Source organism: Thamnophis elegans, chromosome 9, assembly GCF_009769535.1.
Source record: "Thamnophis elegans isolate rThaEle1 chromosome 9, rThaEle1.pri, whole genome shotgun sequence".
Lineage (NCBI taxonomy): Eukaryota > Metazoa > Chordata > Lepidosauria > Squamata > Colubridae > Thamnophis > Thamnophis elegans.
This window is the reverse complement of record NC_045549.1, coordinates 7,379,078-7,399,660: the sequence shown is the minus strand read 5'-3', so window position 1 is coordinate 7,399,660 and position 20,583 is coordinate 7,379,078. Positions and strand designations below refer to the sequence as shown.

The following is a 20,583-nucleotide window of genomic DNA, read 5'->3' as shown; positions in this document are numbered from 1 at the left end:
AAAGTATTCAATTCATAGATGTATCAGTTTTTCATTGTATCATTATTAATCTGTTTCACAGCATGATTGTGTTATCATTTAACTCCTTCAGTTAAAACATGAGTAAAACATTTTTCATTTCCAAGTTTCCAAGTTTTTTCCCCCAGCCACTGATAAAACAAGTCCCATATCTTATAAAATTGCTCGTCCTAAAATTTCAAGTGTCAGTTTACTCATTTCAGCACAGTCCATTATTTTTCGAATAACTTCTTCCTGTTTTGGTATTGTTTCTCCTTTTTTTGAAAAATTTAAAATTTTTATTAAACATATTTCAACCTTAAAAACAACAGCATAGAGTTCCACTCATTACAGCGTTTCCGTCGGGATGTCACTTACATTAACATATTTACTAATTATATACATTACTATACTGTGTATTATATTTTGCAAAGCCGCTTTATCTCCTCCTTAGATGCTGCATCAAAGCTTACATGCTAGTCCCAAACTCTACCCAATGGTCATGACTTCCCCAGAGTTTTTTGTCCTTCACAAAGTTGTTGGCTGTTGTGATGAGGACTGGCTGCAAGAAAACAACTGAGCTGAGAAAACACCAAGAAAGATGGTTTGCCGGACGAAGACGGCAAAGTTAGCCTCACCTTAAGCCCTTCGGCCTCAAAACTATATTATGGGTTAATTCCGCCCTGTGGGATTGTTAATCACAACCTGCATGAAAAGAAATCTTACACACAGCTTGCAGGCACGATCTTGAGCAACCAGGTGAGCAGGAATGGAGGGAGGTAGCCAGGTGTGCTTCTGCTGGGGAAGGAAGGTAGAGGCACCTAAGTTGTTAGTTGCGAAGTTGTGTCCAACCCATCGTGACCCCATGGACAGTGTTCCTCCAGGCCTTCCTGTTCTCTACCATCCTCTGGATTCCATTTAATCTCACGCCGACTGCTTCAGTGACTCCATCCAGCCTCCTCCTTCTCTGTCGTCCCCTTCTTCTTTTGCCCTCCATCGTTCCCAGCATGAGGCTCTTCTCCAGGGAGTCCTTCCTTCTCATTAGGTGGCCAAAGTCTTTGAGTTTCCTCTTCAGGATCTGGCCTTCTAAAGAGCAGTCAGGGTTGATCTCCTCTAGGACCGACCGGTTGGATGGCCTTGCAGTCCAAGGGACTCGCAGGAGTCTTCTCCAGCACCAGAGTTCAAAGGCCTCCATTCTTTGGTGCTCAGCCTTCCTTATGGTCCAACCTTCACAGCCATCCGTTGCAACTGGGAAAACCATCGCCTTGACTATAGACACTTTTGTTGGCAGGGTGATGTCTCTGCTTTTTAGTCTGCTGTCTAGATTTGCCATAGCTTTCCCCCCCCAGGAGTAAACGTACCTAAATATCCTCTCTTAAGTCACATCAATGTTTTGCCAACTGATTTTTGTCTCAAAAGATACTCACAAACCCCGATTTAAGGTTTTATAAATCAGAGATTACCAGCGTTGGAAGGGACCTTGTAGGTCATCTAGTCCAACCCCCTCTCAAGCAGGAGACCCTACACTATTTCTGACAAAGGGCAGTCCAATTTCATCCCCCCTGTGCAATAGTTTTCCATCTGTTTTCTTCACTCGTGCTCCTGTATGTAGAACAGGATCTCAGGTGATCCAGCTAGACCAGAGATGGTATTCAGCAGGATCTGACCAGTTCTGGAGAACCGCTAGCGGAAATTTTGAGTAAATACCGCCTCTGACTGGCCCCGTCCCCATCTATTCTCTGCATCCTGAGTCCCAGCTGATGGGGAGGGAATGGGGATTTTGCAGTATCCTTCCCCCTGCCACGCCCACCAAGCCACACCCACCAAGCCACACCCACAGAACCGGTAGTAAAAAAAATTGAATCCCACCACTGACTTTTAAAAACTTTTTAAGCTATCCAAGAATGGACATTGAAAATCACAAACCTAGCTGAGATGGCTAAAATATCTGCATATCTTAAGGACTATTCAAATGAGAGATATAAACGAGACTGGAAAAAATGGATCGATTATACTCAAAATAAATATGGGACTAACAAATTCCAGATAGCTTATGATTAAGATCAGGAACGATATAAATTGTTTAAAGTTAGTCTAGCAAGGAGGAGCTAAGTTCAATTTAAAGATGTTATCAATTTTCTATTCTTTTTTCAAATATATTTTAGACTGCTTTTGTTAAAGATTAATACCGTGTATGGGTTCTGGGAAATCAGGGGAGGGAAGGTTGGGGGGGAGGGTGGGAGGGAGGGAAGTATATTAGGCTTGACGAGAGGTGTTAGATTTCAAAGTAATATGATTGCACATGTATACTGTCCTCTTATTTTTTCTTTAAAACTAAGATATGTTAAGTATATTGATATGGAAGCATAAATACCATCAACATAGAATGGAGTTTGCTCAGAAGCTGAAATACACCAAGTGAATGAGAGGAAGAGTGGGAAGTAGAGGAGAGAGGTAAGGGAAGAAGAGAGGGATAGGAGAGAGGGTAAGGGGGAAAGATGAGGAGGATAAGGAGGAGTGGAATGAGGAGAGAGGAGAAGGAGAAAGGAAGGGGAAGTAGAGTAGGAAAGGATGATGGAGGGAAGAAAGGAGGTAAGGAGGGGGAGGAGAGAGGCAGAAGAAAGTGGTGTATGGAGAGCAGAAGAGCCAATAATTGGTTTCTATCTTTTTTAGTTTTTTCCCCGGTAGTTGATGGCAAGATGAATTGATGTAATTATTAATTAATACAATATGATATTGGCTATGTAATAGTATACATGTGATTATATGTTATGTAAATGGAAAATTAAAAAAAGTATTTAAAAAAAAAACTTTTAAAGCTGTCTTAATTTCCCCCCCAACATCCAATATTATGCTTTGTAACCTGCCCAGAGTCGAAACATGAGTGAGTTGGGCAGCTACATAAATTTTCTTAATGCAGGGGTTACAAATGTTCATTTACTGACCATTTATAGTAACACCGGCACCGAAAACGTGAGTTATGACCGCTTTTCACACGAGAATCGCGGCAGTCTCGTGTGAAAACGTGATTAAAACGTGATTAAAATTCAGGCACTTGCACTGTCCTAGTGTGTGTGTGTGTGTGTGTGTGTGTGTGTGTGTTGAATCCCTTTTACGACCGTCTGACAAGCAGAGTCAACCTAGGAAAACCAGATTCGCTTAACAACCGTGTTACTAACTTAACAACTGCAGTGATTCGGTTTAGCATGATGGCAAAAAAAAAAGTTGTTGTAAAACACACGGGGCAAAATTCACTGAACAAACCGTCTGGCTTAGTAACAGAAATTTTGAGCTCAATTGTGCTCGTATATGAAGAACTGCTTGTAAATAAAAATAAATCAGTGTCTATGGGATGAAACAGTAAAAAAAAATGTCCCTTCCTTCCTACTTTCCTAGGAATACTTTTAAAAAGTGTGTGTCCTTATACCTACTTTTGGTAGAAGGAAGTGCAATGTAATCTGAACAAGTTAATCATCAAACTCTGCCAACCATTAACTACAACTGTGTTAAACATAATTTAAGCATTTTTTTTTCTTAATTCCATAGGAACTGCAGCTTTGGATAGTGTTTGGATAGTGTGGCCCGCCAGCAGATCTGGTAGTAGATTCGGACAAAGAGGAGGTTGAGGAAGAACATGGACCAGTCCTGGAGGCTGGGGAAGGCTCGGACGAGGGCTCTGTGTCGGAGGAAGAGATAGGGCGAAGGCCGTCTGGCAGTTCTCAGCTGCCTTCGGAGACAGACAGCAGTGACGCAGAGGAACAGCTGGAGCCTGTTCCCAGTGTGCGCATGCGCAGAGCTGCCAGAAGAAAAGAACAGCTAAGAAACCAGGGTTGACTTGGGAGTAAAGCTATAGGTAGATGGTGAATGGCCCCTCCCATAGGAAATGTAAGAGCAGCGAAAGGGGAGTGGGCTTTTGCAGGAAAAAATTTGTTCGTTCGTTTCAGGAGTGTGAAGATCTGTCCGTGAATCTCAGAGACTCTGTGCCAAGTCTTTCCTCCACAACACCTCATTTAGAAAATATTTACATGGCAGCTTTCCAAGCTAGATAAGGTCTGTGGTCATAAATATTCCTTTGAAAGGGTATTTACCAGGCCTTTGCTGAATGTGAATGAGAGGAATTCACCTTCGTTTAATGAAAGGGGTTTTGTCAGGATCAGGAATCTGTCTCATGCTTTTTGGGGAAGCCTAGATCAGAACAGGTGGCTGGTTGGAGTTTACACTCCCTGCGTTTACTCACTAATGAATTTCAGTCCATAATTCTCATGATTTAATGAAGGCAATCCTCCAGATCTGTAACTAAACACACAGAGGGAGTTGGAAAGGTATTATGGTTACATAGCATTATGGGATGCTCAGATATTATGGGCTGGAGCACCTGGTCATTTGAAGAGAGCTTTTGCAAGTGGCCAAGTATATATATATATATCAGGCTAAAAGCATTTGGTTTTAATTTTTTATAATACAGCAGCTGGCCACGTTTTGTGTGTGTGTGTGTGTGTTTATCATCCTGTAGTAAGGTGAATAAATAAGAGTTGATTTATTAACCCTTGCAGGAGGGTTGACTGAGCTTATATCAAAGTAATGCAAAGTCTATAGGAATGCTAAAAGGGCCCTTTTCACACAGCCTTATAAATTGTATTTAGATATATTCCAAGGCTGAGGTCCGAAGTTATTAAAATGCATTAGGTAACTCCTTAAACTTCAGGAAGTGGGATGGCACAAACTCCTACGCAGGGAAATAGGCAACTCATTGTCATAAGGACATGAAATAAGTCTTCAGCCAGAGGCTGGAGCGAACACCTGTCCAAAAAATGCTCCTACACTGAACAGAGGGTTAGATGAATAGAATAGATGATCTCTACAACTGTTTCTGTGAAAAGAAACAGTGGGAACAGATTGTTCTTCAGCAAACTGGATTAGCATATTTTTCGGAGTATAAGACGCACCGGTGTATAAGACGCACCAAGATTTTAATTTTTTTTAAAAAAAACGTTTTTGCACTCTGCAGGCTTCCCCAAAACAGCACGTTTTTGGCAAAAACGGGCCTGTTTGTTTTTTCTTCCAAAAGAAAGGGCATGAATTGCCTTTAGGAGACTTGTAGAGTGCTCCTGGAGAGGTGAGCCCCCCCAAAAACGAGCGAAAAATGGCCCATTGTTTGCAAAAACTGGCCTGTTTTTTTGTCAAAAAAAAAAAGGGCATGCATAGCCTTTAGGAGGCTTATAGAGTGCTCCTGTAGGCTGGGGCAAAATTGAGCAAAAAACGACCTGTTTTTCACTCATTTCTGCCCTCCCCAGCCCCCAGGAGCTCTCTGAAAGCCTCCTAAAGGCTATGCACGGCCATTTTGGTGAAGAGGCAGGGTTTTGGGAGGCAAAAATGCTGTATTCAGTGTATAAAACAACTTAGATTTTCAGCCTCATTTTTGAGTGGAAAAGGTGCGTCTTATACTCCGAAAAATACGGTGGGTCAGCCAGTCCAGCTCATCTTACAGTTAAGTCAATAAATGAGAAGGCAGAAAAAATATTTTTTCATATATTTATTTAAAACCATATTTTACAGTCATGTAGAAGCCACATTCTTTTCCCGTATATATATATATATAAATTTGTAGGCTAATGCAGTGTGTAACAATCCCTTTGCAGTTCGTAGGATTTGGATTGGATTATAAATCATCATCATCTACTTGTTTTTAATGAACGCATAATCCCTTGTGGGGTGGAGTCTGGGTAACTGAATGGACCTGAATGCCTACTGGCCGGATGCCCTCCCTGTTGCCAATGCGGAGTCATATTCGGCAGATATATTCTCATCGTGCCCAGAGAGAGAAATATCTGCCTCTACCTAGGATTGAACTCACAGCCTCCTGATTGCGAGATGGGAGGTCCACCTCTAGGCCACCGCACCATTGTAAATACCAGAACACAAATCATAAATAATACTTAATTTTTTAAAATTTCTTTTTTAAACAAATCTTTCTTTGAAGGCTGTCATGAGCTGAGAAAAATAGCGGAATGTCATTTATATTTTTCTCGTGCATGTAAGGCATAAGAAGTCTCTTTTTAAATTATCTTGTGAATGAAATCGGTTTATTGCCACAGTTCACCATCTTCGGTTATTTTCTCCAGCCCTCTTGGTTTTTCACTTTTCGAACTATAATTTCCGAAATTTATATATCCTCTGCTTCCCCGTGGTTATTTCGTCAATCTTTTTTTCTGCTTTAAAAGGGCGTCCCGTAGCGCCAACTGCAATGGCAATGAAATAAAATATAAAAATGTTAGCGTACAAGAATTGCTTTGCAAAGGAAAATCTCGGAATGTAGACACTGCACAATAACCCCGTATAAAATCTCGTGGGTTTAATTCCCCGATTGCATAACCACTTTGTGTCCGGTTCTAATCCACACCTTATGCTAAGCCAGGCTAAAAATAATTAATTGTCCCCAAACCACAAAAATGTAAGAAACCCTATTAAGCTCACTGATGCATGTTTAACCTCAAAAGTAATCATCAGTCAAGTAGAAATGTTAGAAATTCAGTGCTTCATTCAACCTTCTAAGCCAGGGGTGTCAAAATCAAGGTCTATGGGTTGGATCCAGCCCACAGAGTGCTTAGATCTGGCCTGGGGGCCCACCCTGGAAACAGCAAAGAACCGGCTCGTGGTACCTCCACCAGCAAAAAAGGAGGCTGGGAGTGCCGCGCGCGGCCTCCCTGAGATCCATTTTCACTGGCAGAATGCTGCAGGAGGCCATCACGGCTGAAAACGGAGCCCAGAGAGGCTGCGTGTGCCTCCCTCGGGCTCCATGTTAGCTGGCAGAGGGCTGCAGGAGGCAATCGTGGCCGAAAACGGAACCTCAGCAAGTGATGTCGAGCTGGCCACGCCCACCCGGTCCCCCGAGGGCAAACACAGCCCTGATGGGTCCCTCAATGAAATCAAGTTTGACACCCCTGTACTAAGTCAAGGTTTTCTCCCCCAATGTTGGCAACTTTTAAGGGGTGGACTTCAACTCCCAGAATTCCCCAGACGGGCATACTATAGGTAGCTATACTGCCTGGGGAATTCTGGGAGTTGAAGTCCACACCTCTGAAAGTCGCCAAGGTTGAAAAACATTGTTTTAACCATTACAGGTAGTCCTCGATTTATGACCAGATGCTTAACACCGTTTGAAGTTACGACAACTTCTCCAAAAAAAAAGATATTTATTCCCAAATCCCACTGGTTGCTGTTCCGGTCATGTGACCTGTCGGATACTTGGCTCAAATTTATGGGTGTTTTCAGCATCCTGTGGTTACATGACTGTCGTCCCCCCAGCCCCCGACACTTTTGTCAATAAATTACTTCTGGTCTTCACCAAAAATGCCCCATAATGAAACAATGATTTCGCTTAATGGCTGCAGTGTTTGCTTTACGGGGTGTTTTACTTAATGACTGTCACAAAATTGGGAGTAAAATCAGGCTGATGGGGGTGGGAATCTGCTTTACGAGTGTCATGACTTACGAAAGCACTGTGCATAATGGTCCATTATGATTGTAAAACAAGGACTTACTTATAGGTCTTAACTTTTAGGATTCTTGGCTATTCTACGAGTGGTGCGGTGGCCTAGAGGTGGAAGTCTCGCCTCATAGTCAGGAGGCTGTGAGTTCGATCCTAGGTAAGGGCAGATTTTTCTCTCTCTGGGCACAATGAGAATATGAGGACCCGGATTGTTGGGGGCGATATGCTGACTCTGTAAACCGCTTAGAGAGGGCTGAAAGCCCTATGAAGCGGTATATTGGTACTTGAGAGACCGCCTGGGTACTTGAGAGACCGCCTGCTGCCAATTACCTCCAACAGACCGATTAGATCCCACAGATTAGGCCTCCTCCGAATTCCATCCACTGGCCAATGCCGATTGGCTACCACCCGGAGGAAGGCCTTCTCTGTGGCTGCTCCGGCCCTCTGGAACGAGCTCCCCGTGGAGATTTGGACCCTCACCACCCTCCAGGCTTTCCGCAAAGCCTTAAAAACCTGGCTGTTCCGACAGGCCTGGGGCTGAGGAGTTCCTGTCCCCGCTCGAATGGTGTAGCTGTTGATTGTTTTTTAAATTGTGGTGTTGTGGTGTCCGTTGTCTTTCTTTTTTTCCTGTTTGTCCCCCCCCTCCCCCGACTTGGTTTGTGAGCCGCCCTGAGTCCCTCTGGGAATAGGGCGGCATAGAAATACAATAAAATCGAAAATCGAAATCGAATATAAGTCTAACTGCTATCGCTATTGTTATATCTGCTGAACAAAACTCCGCATTGGCAACAGGAAGGGCAGTAAACACTGAAGCTCCATTCATTTGCCCAGATTGCCCCCCCTCCCTTTGCAAGGGATTATGGGGTTGTTAAAAGAAGACAGTGATTTTTAGCAATTCTAGAGTTAGGAAAAATAGAAAACTTGCACTGGGAAACAGAAAAGAAAGCGATGGGTATTAAGGGAACTAAACTGACGACTTAGAAACTGCTCACTGCACAGAACTAAAAATGCATAATTCACTCAAAAGGTTCGTGTGTGGCTCACAACTGACAACTATGCATTCTCTCCCACACTTAATTAACACGGAGTAATTTTTAGTCTCATCTTCCTTTAGGCAAAGCGCAACCATCTTATAAGCAGGCATTATAATTACTCATTTCTAGCAATCCTTGATCTGGTTTTTTTAGGGCCTGGCCACAGAATTAAAAATAATCAGCATTCATAACATACAGAAACCCGTGTTTTGTTCAAGCATACAGGCAGTCCTTGACTTACAACAATTCGTTTAGCGACCGTTCAAAGTTACAAGGGCACTAGAAAGTCACTTATGACCTTTTACCCACACTTATGACCATTGCAGGATCCCCATGGTCATGATTTAAATTTGGATGCTTGACAACTGGTTCATATTTATGACGGTTGCCACACCCCGGGGTCACGCGATCCTCTTTTGCCACCTTCCTGACAAGCAAATAACAATAGCAATAGCAGTTAGACTTATATAGCGCTTCATAGGGCTTTCAGCCCTCTCTAAGCGGTTTATAGAGTCAGCATATTGCCCCCAACAACAATCCGGGTCCTCATTTTACCCACCTCGGAAGGATGGAAGGCTGAGTCAACCTTGAGCCGGTGAGATTTGAACAGCCGAACTGCAGTCAGCTGAAGTAGCCTGCAGTGCTGCACTCTAACCACTGCGCCACCTCGGCTCCCAAAGTCAATGAGGGAGCCTGATTCACTTAATAACACTGTGGCTAACTGAATGACTGCAGCGACTCACTTAACGACATCGTCCAGAAAGTTTGCAAAACGGGGCAAGCAACTCACTTAAAACAACTTGCCTTGCTTAGCAGCGGATACTTGGGGCTCGATTGTGGTCGTTAAGCCGAGGACTACCTATTATTTGGAGACCTTTTTGATAACGAATTGTCAACTTGCCTGCTTCTCCCTAAACGAACGCTTATTTTTCGTCCGGACGTTGTGACTGTATCGCATCATCATGAAATTCTTATGCTTTTTCTTCTCTTTGTTCGTGGAGCTGGCGTAAGGGTTCAGCTTCGTTTTCTTCTTCACAAACTCTTTCCTGTCGGTCTTGCCGGCCTAAACAAAACCCACGGGGGAAGAAAAGAGATGTGGTCACATCATCACATAAACACTGGAAGTCTTTAAGAAGATGTTAGATAGCCATTGGTCTGAAACGGTGTAGGTTTTCCTGCCTAGGCAGGGGGTTGGACTAGAAGACCTCCAAGGTCCCTTCCAACTCTGCTATTGTGTTGTATTGTATTATGCTCTTTTTATGACAGTTGTTCTGACATAGGCTTCCCCAGCAGCACGAAGCCGAGTCCTCATCCCAATAACCCCCTTTTGTTTAATTTACAGTGAATTCCTCTCCCCCACAGTCTTTCAAGATAGTTCACAATTACCAACCTTGATCAGACTTGGAAATTGACCAGGCCGAGATCTTTCAGACGCTGCAATATTGGCTAGAATGCAGGCATGAGCTCATTGTCTCCTGCAAACTCCACTCCCCTTTCGTTCCTCTTTTATTCCCTCTGGGAGGGGCCATTCACCGTCCCACCTGTGGCCTTACTCCCTATTCTTTAGCTGTTCTCTTCGTCTGGCAACTCTGTGCATGCGCACACTGGGAACAGGCTCCAGCTGTTTGTCTGCCCCATTGATCTACGACTCTGAAGGCAGCTGATAACTGGCATACGGCTCTGGCCCCTGCTCTGCCTCCGACACAGAGCCCTCATCCGAGCCTTCCCCAGAATCCAGGACTGGCCCAACCTCCTCACTGTCCGAATCTGCTGCCAGCTCTTCTGGTAGGCCACAACACCAGTTCATGTTAATTTAGTTTAGTTTACTGTCATTGCACCTTGTACAACAAAATTAAATGCCATCTTCAGTGTGCATTATACATTAAAAAAAAAAAAACCACAAGCACACTTTCTACACAATTGAATGAAGAACCCCTGATATTGCATTAATATTGCACTATACAGCAGATAGCATTCATATAGTTACTGCCCTGGGATAGAAGCCCCTTTTCAGCCTCTTTGTCCTTGTTTTTAATGTCCTGTACCGTCTGCCAGATGGTAATAGTTCAAAAAAAAGGGGGGGTGTTCAAGATGAGATGGATCTTTAAGAATGCTTTGAATTTTCTCCCTTTTTCCCTTTGCTTTAAAATGCAGGAATGTGTTTCATCTTAAAACATGCAGCACGCCTTGTGGAAGTAAATAAGGAAGCTCACAAATTAAATTATAGCTGCACTGCAGAAATGCAGCTATATTAGCAATAGCAATAGCAGTTAGACTTATATACCGCTTCATAGGGCTTTCAGCCCTCTCTAAGCGGTTTACAGAGTCAGCATATCGCCCCCACAGTCTGGGTCCTCATTTCACCCACCTCGGAAGGATGGAAGGCTGAGTCAACCTTGAGCCGGTGAGATTAGAACCGCTGAACTGCAGATAACAGTCAGCTGAAGTGGTCTGCAGTACTGCACCCTAACCACTGCGCCACCTTGGCTCGAGAAGGCTCATTACGGAGTACCATCTCCCGTTCCCTCGGGAGGCAGAGGGAACATCAAAATGGAGAAAAGGCAAAAAGATCGCCATGGGAGAGGCTGGTTGAGCTTTTCACACGCTTTTTGAACAACGGCTGCCAATTTAAGTCTGCACCTTTCGCATCCACACAACTCACCAGTGCCGTGGCTAATCTTGTCTCTTTATCGGACCGAGGTTTTTTGTGGAGGTGTTCGATGTCTCTAAGTGACAGCAGCTCCCCCCTGTAAAAGATAAGAGAGATAAGAACCGTGACCCGTCAAAACCGCGCTCGACTAAACTGCGCCCGATTAAACTGCGTCGCTGACGTCATCAACAGGGCGACAACAGCCAGCGCGGAGAAAGAAGGGCGCTTTAAATAGCGCTTTAAAAGCAAGCCGATTCAACTTAAGGTAAGGGTTAGGTTTAGGTTTAGGTTAAGGGTTAGGTTTAGGTTTAGGTTAAGGGTTAGGGTTAGGTTAAGGGTTAGGGTTAGGTTTAGGGTTAGGTTTAGGGTTAGGTTAACGGTTAGGTTTAGGGTTAGGTTAAGGGTTAGGTTTAGGGTTAGGTTAAGGGTTAGGGTTAGGTTAAGGGTTAGGATTAGGTTTAGGGTTAGGTTTAGGTTTAGGTTAAGGGTTAGGTTTAGGGTTAGGTTAAGGGTTAGGTTAAGAGTTAGGGTTAGGTTTAGGGTTAGGTTAAGGGTTAGGTTTAGGGTTAGGTTAAGGGTTAGGGTTAGGTTAAGGGTTAGGGTTAGGGTTAGGTTTAGGATTAGGTTTAGGGGGGTTAGGTTTAGGATTAGGTTTAGGGGGGTTAGGTTTAGGTGTTAATTTTAGGTTTAGGGTTTACAGCGTGCTTCTGTCTCCGCGCTGTTGTCGCCCTGTTGATGACGTCAGCTACGCGGTTTAGTCGGACGCGGTTTAGTCGAGCGCGTTTTTGTGGTGGAACCGATAAGAACAGCCTGGAGCAAAAAGGAAAGAAACAATATTCCTTCGAGAGGAGGAGAAACTTGAGAGCCATTTTGAGTGATGATTAAGGCATCAGGTTAGAGAGCAAGAGATCCCGAGTTTTGGGGGTCTCCCTCCCTCAACTCTCAACGCAAGGAGCCCCTGGCCTTCGCATCCCTGGCTTTGCACCTTGGTTCTTCGTCGCTGTCTATTTCTATGTTCTTCCTCTTGGCTGCCTTGCCAGGGGCGGACTTGAGTTCTTTGCTCAGCTGAGCGAGGCGGATCTTCTGAAAGTCTTCCTGAGTGAGGAGGCGGCCGCTGCTGACTTGGGTTGCCTTGGCCTTCCGTTCCTCCAGAGGCATGCCTTCCATCTTCTTGGCCTTTGGAGGGAAGAGGCAAAACAGGTGAGGCCTGTACAAGGCCCTTTGGGAGCTGCATGCAAGGCTGTTACATTTTGAGGTACGCCGTTTAGTGTACATTCAAAGTGACCGTTATTTTTTCTCTATTCCATTCCATTCTTATTCTATTCCTCTACTTTATTCTATTTCTAATTCTTATTCCATTCCATTATTCTATTCTATTCCATTCTTATTCTATTCCTCTACGCTATTCTATTTCTAATTTTTATTCCATTCATTATTCTATTCTATTCTATTCCATCCTTATTCTATTCCTCTACTCTATTCTATTTCTAATTCTTATTCCATTCCATTATTCTATTCTATTCTATTCTTATTCTATTCCTCTACTATATTCTATTTCTAATTCCATTCCATTATTCTATTCTATTCCATTCCTATTCTATTCCTCTTTCTATTTCTAATTCTTATTCCATTCCATTATTCTATTCTATTCTATTCTATTCTATTCTATTCTAATTCTATTCCTCTATTTCTATTTCTAATTCCATTCCATTATTCTATTCTATTCTATTCTATTCCATTCTTATTCTATTCCTCTATTTCTAATTCTTATTCCATTCCATTATTCTATTCCATTCTATTCCATTCCATTCTTATTCTACTTCTCTACTCTATTCTATTTCTAATTTTAATTCTAATTCTTATTCCATTCCATTCCATTCCATTCCATTCCATTCCATTCCAATAGAATTCTATTCAGCAGGTTCTGTGCACACCAGAACACAGAAGAGAGCAGCTGTCCATCACGCATGTGCGTGACAGAACCCAGAAGTGCAGCTGGCTACCGCGTGCATGCGCCCCAGCCAGCTGCTCTCTTCTGGGTTCCAGTGCGCTCCGGTTTCACCACTCAGTGCCAAAAGAGTTAACTATCATTGGTTTAAACAGTTGTTAAGCCCATCTGGCCTCCCCTCTGTCAGAAAGTTGTCAAAGGGACACTGCAACCCGTCATAAACGTGATTCAGTTACCAAGCGCCCGAATTCTGATCACGTGACCTCGGGGAGTCTGCAACGGTCGTAAGTGTGAAAAAAATGACGTCGCTTTTTTTCGGTGCTGCGCAAATGGTCACTAAACAAATGGCTGTAAGCAGAGGACTACCTGCACGAGAGTGTCGTAGCAGTGAGTCACACCTACACGACAACGAGGAATCATTTGCAAGCAAGCATGCTAGGGAAGGTCATCCTAGAACAGGGGGTTCCCAACTTTTTATATACCCCGCACCTCTAGAATGCTTCTGATACATTCTCACATCTCTTACAAAAGTAAATAATTGTATGCATATTGTTATGCATACACACTACAATTATGACACTTCTAAACCCAAGTTTCGCAACCCCTGGAATATCGACTCGCAACCCCCCCCCCCCGCCAGTCCTAGAATGTGCCTGGCTGTCACATCTCGCAACTCAGGCACAATTAAATGAGCTAGGAACTTAGCAAAGAATAGTTATAATTATAGAGGAAACTCTTTGGTTAAAAACATGTAAGGATAAAAGAAAGCCCTACTATCTCCTGCTGCTCCTCATCCGAGGAATGATGGACGTCCACCCATTCTCCCTCTTCATCGTCTTCCTCTTCGCTGCAGCTGGCTGTCTCCCAACCATCTGGAAAGAAGTTTAAAAAAAAAATGTGAGCGGTGCAACTGAATGGAAAAAAATATTTTTAAGAGAGGGTGTTCTGACCGAGGCTTCCCGAGAGCCTCGACAAAATCCCCTTTTATTAATTGACTGTGAACTCTGCTCATTCACATCCAGCAAAGTCTTTCAAGGGAGAATTTACAGTCACAGACCTTATCTGGCTTGGAGAGCTGCCAGGCCGATATCTGCAAAACTTGGCAAGGAGTCTCGGAGAGTCACGAACTAATTAAGCAAACTAATTGTCTCCTGCAAACTCCACTCCCCTTTCGCTCTTCTTTTATTCCCTAGGGGAGGGGCCATGCATCAATATAATTAGCCTTTTAAGACGATGTAAGATAACCCCTTACACACCTTAAATCAGGAGTATCTAACCTGGGCAACTCGGACACCTGTGGACTTCAACCCCCAGAATTCCTAACTAGGAGGAGCAGAAATGTATGGATGCCAAATTCAAACTGACCTCCTTCTTCTTCAAGGTCTTTTTCTCCTTCTTTCTCGAGCGCAAGGATTTCAGCTCCCGGAATATAATCTTTGACATCCAATTCCCCGTATTCGTGGATCTTGGCTTCTGATGTGGCTTCTGTTGGTTTACCCTACAGACAAATCAGTGATTAATGAATACTATGTCAAGGTTCCAGAGGGATGACCTAATTAAACATGAGTCTCGAGCCAAGCTTCAAAAGAAATCCAGTTATTAGGAGCACCATGTCTGCAGGTGCCCAAGTGAAGCCAACTCTGACCCCATGTAATTTACAACCCAATTATGACCCTGTTTTCCCTTTTCCCCCAGAGTGTGTCATATTTGCCCAGGTTCGCCTGGTCCGCCAGTTGCGGCCCTACCTAGACCGGGGGGCTCTCGCAACAGTCACTCGAGCCCTTGTGATCTCTAGGCTGGAATACTGCAATGGGCTCTACATGGGGTTGCCCTTGAAGTGCATCCGGCGACTGCAGCTAGTCCAGAATGCAGCCGCGCGAGTGATAGTGGGCGCACCGCGGTTCGCCCACGTTACACCTGTCCTCCGCGAGCTGCACTGGCTACCTGTTGGTCTCCGGGTGCGCTTCAGGGTACTGATGACCACCTTTAAAGCACTCCATGGTAGTGGATCTGAGTACTTGAGAGACCGCCTGCTGCCGATTACTTCCCTAAATCGACCAATTAGATCGCACAGACTGGGCCTCCTCCGAATCCCATCTGCCAGTCAATGCCGACTGGCGACCACACGGAGGAGAGCCTTTTCTGTTGCTGCTCCGACCCTGTGGAACGAGCTCCCCATGGAGATCCGTACCCTCACCACTATCCAGACCTTCCGCGCAGCCCTCAAGATCTGGCTCTCCCAGCAGGCCTGGGGATAGGCTTCCAATTCGCCCGCCCGAGTGTTTGATTGTTGAATGAAAGTTGTGTTTTACTATCTTTCTTTGTTCACATATTGTTTTGTTTTTGACCTTGCACCCCCCCTCCCCCCCCCCCTGTGGTTGTAAGCCGCCCTGAGTCCCCTCAGGGAAAAGGGCGGCATATAAATCCCAATAAACTGAAACTGAAACTGAAATTACATTCTCCAACAATGGAGCATTTTTGGGGGCTGTAGAGATCACGCCCCTCCAGCTGCTGCGGGTAACCTGGGAGACAGCCTTGAGAAAGGTATGCATGGAATGTACTTCTGTTTATGGCTGCCGTGCTGCGTCGTCAGTTCCCCGTCCCCCTTGCCTAGGGCAACTCGAGAGCAGGCCAGGGATGCCTTGCGAGTTGACACACTACATGCTACTGGGATACTTATTTCCAAAAAAGGATGCTCCAAGGCAACTAGGATGGTTTCAAGTTTGGGGAATCTTCTCTCTTGCTTCTACAACAGGGGTCTCCAAATGTGGCGACTTTAAGACTTGTGGACTTCAACTCCCAGAATTCTCCAGCCGGCTGAGGAATTCTGAGAGTTGAAGTCCACAAGTCTTAAAGTCGCCACGTTGGGAGACGCCATTGAAGGCCTAAAGACGATGGATGGCAATCACAGAAAGCAGCTCAAACAAGCCAGATCTGTCTTCTACAACCCCAAGAGGTGCAAAGGGAGTTCCAAGCCAGCATGGACAACGCCCACCAAATGGCCAATGGCAAAAAAAGTCCCATCGGAACAGCTACAACTCCAGAATCAATCAAAAGCAGAAGATACAGAGCAGACATAACAAGAGATAGGACATAAGATGTGACTTACTAATGAAGTCAACAGACTAAAGAAGGTATGTCAAACTCAAGGGCTGGGGGCCAGATCTGGTCCGTGAGGTGCTTAGATCTGGCCAGCGGGGCCTCCCTGGAGATAGCGAAGGACCGGCCTGCGGTGCCTCTGCCAATGAAAACGGACCTTGGGAGGGCCACGGCCAGGCTCCATTTTCACTGACAGAGGGTTGCAGGAGGCCGTCGCAGCCTAAAACGGAGCTCGGGAGCCCATTTTCTCTGGCAGAGTGCTTGGGTCCCGCAGGCACACACACACACCCGCCGATACGAGTGACATCGAGCTGGCCACACCCAAGATCAAACACAGCCCTCCATGAAATCGAATTTGACACCCCAGGACTAAAGCTTTTACTCAGAAGTTCACACCAACTCTTCATCACGCTGGGCTCTTTGCTTTTAATTTCGGTGGGGGGGGGGGGGAGGAGGCATCAACAGAGATCAGTTCATTCTTTGACATAAAAATGAAATAATTATTTACCCGGAATTTTTTCTGCAACATTTGTGGATTCAATGACTGGAACAGGTGGATGAGTGTCCTTGCTGACATCACTACGTCTGTGAAGAACAATTTGTAATGCTGAGCGTGATTTACAGAGCTAAGTTCAGAGATAGATAGGTAGGTAGATAGATAGATAAGGTAGATAGGTAGGTAGGTAGGTAGATAGATAAGGTACATAGATAAAGATAGATAGATAAGATTGATAGATCAATATATAAGATATATAAGATAGATAGATCGATAGATAGATAAGATTGATAGATAGATAAGATAGATAGATGGATAAGATTGATAGATCGATAGATAAGATCGATAGATAAGATAGATAGATAAGATAGTTAGACCAACAGATAGATAAGATAGATCGATAGATAATATAGATAATATAGATAATATAGATACATAAGATCGATAGATCAATAGATAGATCGATAGATAAGATAAGATCGATAAGATAGATCGATAAGATAGATCGATTGATAGATCGATTGATAGATGGATAGAAAGATAAGAGATAGATAAGATAGATAGATGAAGATGATAGATAGATAGAATAGATAAGATAGTTAGATCAATAGATAGATAAGATTGATAGATCGATAGATAATATAGATAATATAGATAGATAAGATCGATAGATCAATAGATCGATAAGATAGATAGATCGATAAGATAGATCGATTGATAGATGGATAGAAAGATAAGAGATAGATAAGATAGATGGATGAAGATGATAGATAGATAGATAGATAGATAGGATAAGATAGTTAGATCAATAGATAGATAAGATTGATAGATCGATAGATAATATAGATAATATAGATAGATAAGATCGATAGATCAATAGATTGATAAGATAGATCGATAAGATAGATCGATTGATAGATGGATAGAAAGATAAGAGATAGATAAGATAGATGAAGATAGATAGATAGATAGATAGATAGATAGATAGATAGATAGATAGATAGATAGATAGATAGATAGATAGAATAGATAGAGTAGGCCTCTGGATTTTATTTTTGATGGCTTCCCACTGTTTCTATTTATTATTCATTAAATTTTTACGCCTCCCCTCTCCTCTACAAGGTGGCTCTGAAAAGGCGTAATATGGCAACACCGAAGCTCTCAGAAAAGATGGAAATAAATTGAAAAGCCAATTAAAAGACAACACTCCCTTGGAATTAGTGACAACAAATGAGCTCTGCAAAGCTACCGAGCATCTGAAGCAAGTAAACAAGGACCCTCAGGAGGAAAATACGAGCCTGGGGAGATTAATTTTGCACGCACACAAAGATGACTCACTTTTGTTTTTATGAGATCTGTACTGAACCAGGTCTTGGAGCAAATCTTCCGTCATGGCCAAAGGGCACCGAACAGAGATCTCTTTAATAGCATTGATCCTAAAAAGTTGGAAAATGCAATATTTTTTTGAGTAAAATATATATCTAATATATATCTAATATATATATATATATATAAGATTTCTTTTACAACCCCTGGTATGCCCAAATATGGGAGGAAGATCACTACTTCCATTCTCTGTCCTTCGGCTCGTCACAAGAGACCATCCAGGCAGAAACCCAATATTTTTACTGTTGCCTTTTTGTTACATTTTGTTGTATTTGTGCTGATAAATAAATAAAGGGAGACTATTAGTCTCCCTTTATTTATTTATCAGCACAAATACAACAATATATATGTATGTATGTATGTATGTATGTATGCATGCATGCATGCATGCATGCATGTATATATATCGGACTATAAGACACACCATTTTCCCTCAAAAGAGAGGCTGAAAATCTGGGTGAATATAGCATTTTTGGCTTCTTGAAACCCCACACCCTTTCCAGTGCATAGCCTTTAGGAGGCTTATAGAGTGCTCCCGGGGGAGGGGAGAAATGAGTGAAAAACAGGCCATTTTTTGCCCCCCCCCAGCTCCCAGGAGCACTTTATAAGCCTCCTAAAGGCTATGCATGCTCTTTTTTTGACAAAAACCGGGCCTGTTTTTGCAAAAAAATGGCTGTTTTTTGCTCATTTTTGTCTCCCCCACAGCCCCCAGGCGCACTCTACAAGCCTCCTAAAGGCTATGCATGCCCTTTTTTTGACAAAAAAATGGGCCATTTTTGGGAGGTCTACACAGTGTAAAAACCTTTTTTAAAAAAATTGCCTCTTCAAAATCTTGGTGCATCTTATACTCCGGTGCGTCTTATACTCCGAAAAATACGGTATACAAGGGTTGGATTCAAAATTTTTAGCAATTTGTTCTGTGTCCAGTTGCTATGTGGGTGTGGCCATGGCCTAATCGGTCTCCTGCACTATATGGGGGGGGACTGTCTCCCCCGGGCTCCGGAGGCCAGAATCTGCAGTGATTCACTTAACAACTGTGGTAAGGAAGGTCAGGAAAAGGGGTGAAAAGTCACTTAACAAATGTCTTAAGTCAACAACAGAAACTTTAGCCTCAACAGAGGCTGTTAAGTGAAGGACCACCTGTAATCCAGGACAGGTAGTCCTCGCCTTACAACTGGTCGCTTAACAAGCATTCAAAATTACAATGCACTCGGGGAAAAAAATGACTTACAACTCAAAAGTTACAATTATTGCATCACCCCCTTGGGCAAACAATCATATTTCAGGAACTTGGTAACTGGCTGGCCTTCCGAATTAGTTGAAGAATTGAGCGATTGTGTTTTATGATGGGTTTCTTTTTCCATTTTCCAGCCAAAAAAAAAGTCCATTAGATAAGCTGACTTGTACTTATGACCATATGAGCCACTGAAGAATTACGTGATTCTCTGAAGAATCGCTGACCTGTTTAACCACCGTCATAAAAACGGTCTACAAATTGAGTCCAGCCAATTCTGAGCCTCCATTGCAGTTGTAAGATCGAGAACTAATTCTGCAAAGCTGTTTTTTTCTCCTCCTTACACGTTGCATTGATGTTTACATGCTGATCTGCCAAGCTTTCAATGCTTACCCAACCGTCATGACTTCTCCAGAGTTTTTGTCCGTCACAAAATTGTTAGCTATTGTCATGATGACTGGCTGTATAGTCTGTTGAAAAGAAGAAGAAATTATGTCGAAGACTTAGTATGGGGGATTCCCCAGCCTCCTTCTTTAAAAAGCCTTTAATTACCTCAGGATGTGCTGGCACAACAAATTCTGAATTACACAGAACATTTTGGTAAGACCACGGGCTTAAATTAAGAGAAACAACCTGGCAAAAGATTGGCCCAAAGTCATCCAGCTGGCTTTCATGCCTACAGTGGGAGTAGAACTCACCTTTTCCTGGTTTTTATGCCAGCATCCTTTTAAAAAAATGTTTTTATTTTTACATATAAATATATTGAATACAGTGCAATCGTCTTGGCCTTCCACTTGCCATGAAACAAAAGTAAAAACAAAACAACATATAAGGTAAAGGTTCCCCTCGCACATACGTGCTAGTTGTTCCCGACTCTAGGGGGCGGTGCTCATCTCCGTTTCAAAGCCGAAGAGCCAGCGCCGTCCGAAGACATCTCCGTGGCCATGTGGCCGGCATGACTAAATGCCGAAGGCGCATGGAACGCTGTTCCCTTCCCACCAAAGGTGGTCCCTATTTTTCTACTTGCATTTTTTACATGCTTTCGAACGGCTAGGTTGGCAGAAGCTGGGACAAATAACGGGAGCTCACTCTGTTACGCAGCGCTAGGGATTCGAACTGCCGACCTTCTGATTGACAAGCTCAGCGTCTTAGCCACTGAGCCACTGTGTCCCTACAAATAACATATGCACTATTTTAAACATTGCTGGTGTTGTACAGTAATTTCTGCCCATCATATTCTAGTGAATCAA

At 43.4% G+C, this 20,583-nt stretch overlaps 1 protein-coding gene across 1 annotated transcript in view; it reads right to left on the bottom strand.

The window, feature by feature from the left end:
- Positions 1-5,918: 5,918 nt before the first annotated feature.
- Positions 5,919-20,583, bottom strand: part of SDAD1 (SDA1 domain containing 1) — a 31,631-nt gene continuing 16,966 nt past the window's right edge. The window contains exons 14-22 of the mRNA XM_032224577.1: positions 19,727-19,803; positions 18,052-18,149; positions 16,726-16,802; positions 14,484-14,616; positions 13,893-13,990; positions 12,156-12,346; positions 11,183-11,267; positions 9,422-9,583; positions 5,919-6,236 (exon numbers count right to left, since the gene is read on the bottom strand). Coding sequence (XP_032080468.1) covers positions 6,186-6,236; positions 9,422-9,583; positions 11,183-11,267; positions 12,156-12,346; positions 13,893-13,990; positions 14,484-14,616; positions 16,726-16,802; positions 18,052-18,149; positions 19,727-19,803 — 972 coding nt within the window. The 3' untranslated portion in view covers positions 5,919-6,185. The remainder of the gene's footprint in view (positions 6,237-9,421; positions 9,584-11,182; positions 11,268-12,155; positions 12,347-13,892; positions 13,991-14,483; positions 14,617-16,725; positions 16,803-18,051; positions 18,150-19,726; positions 19,804-20,583) is intronic.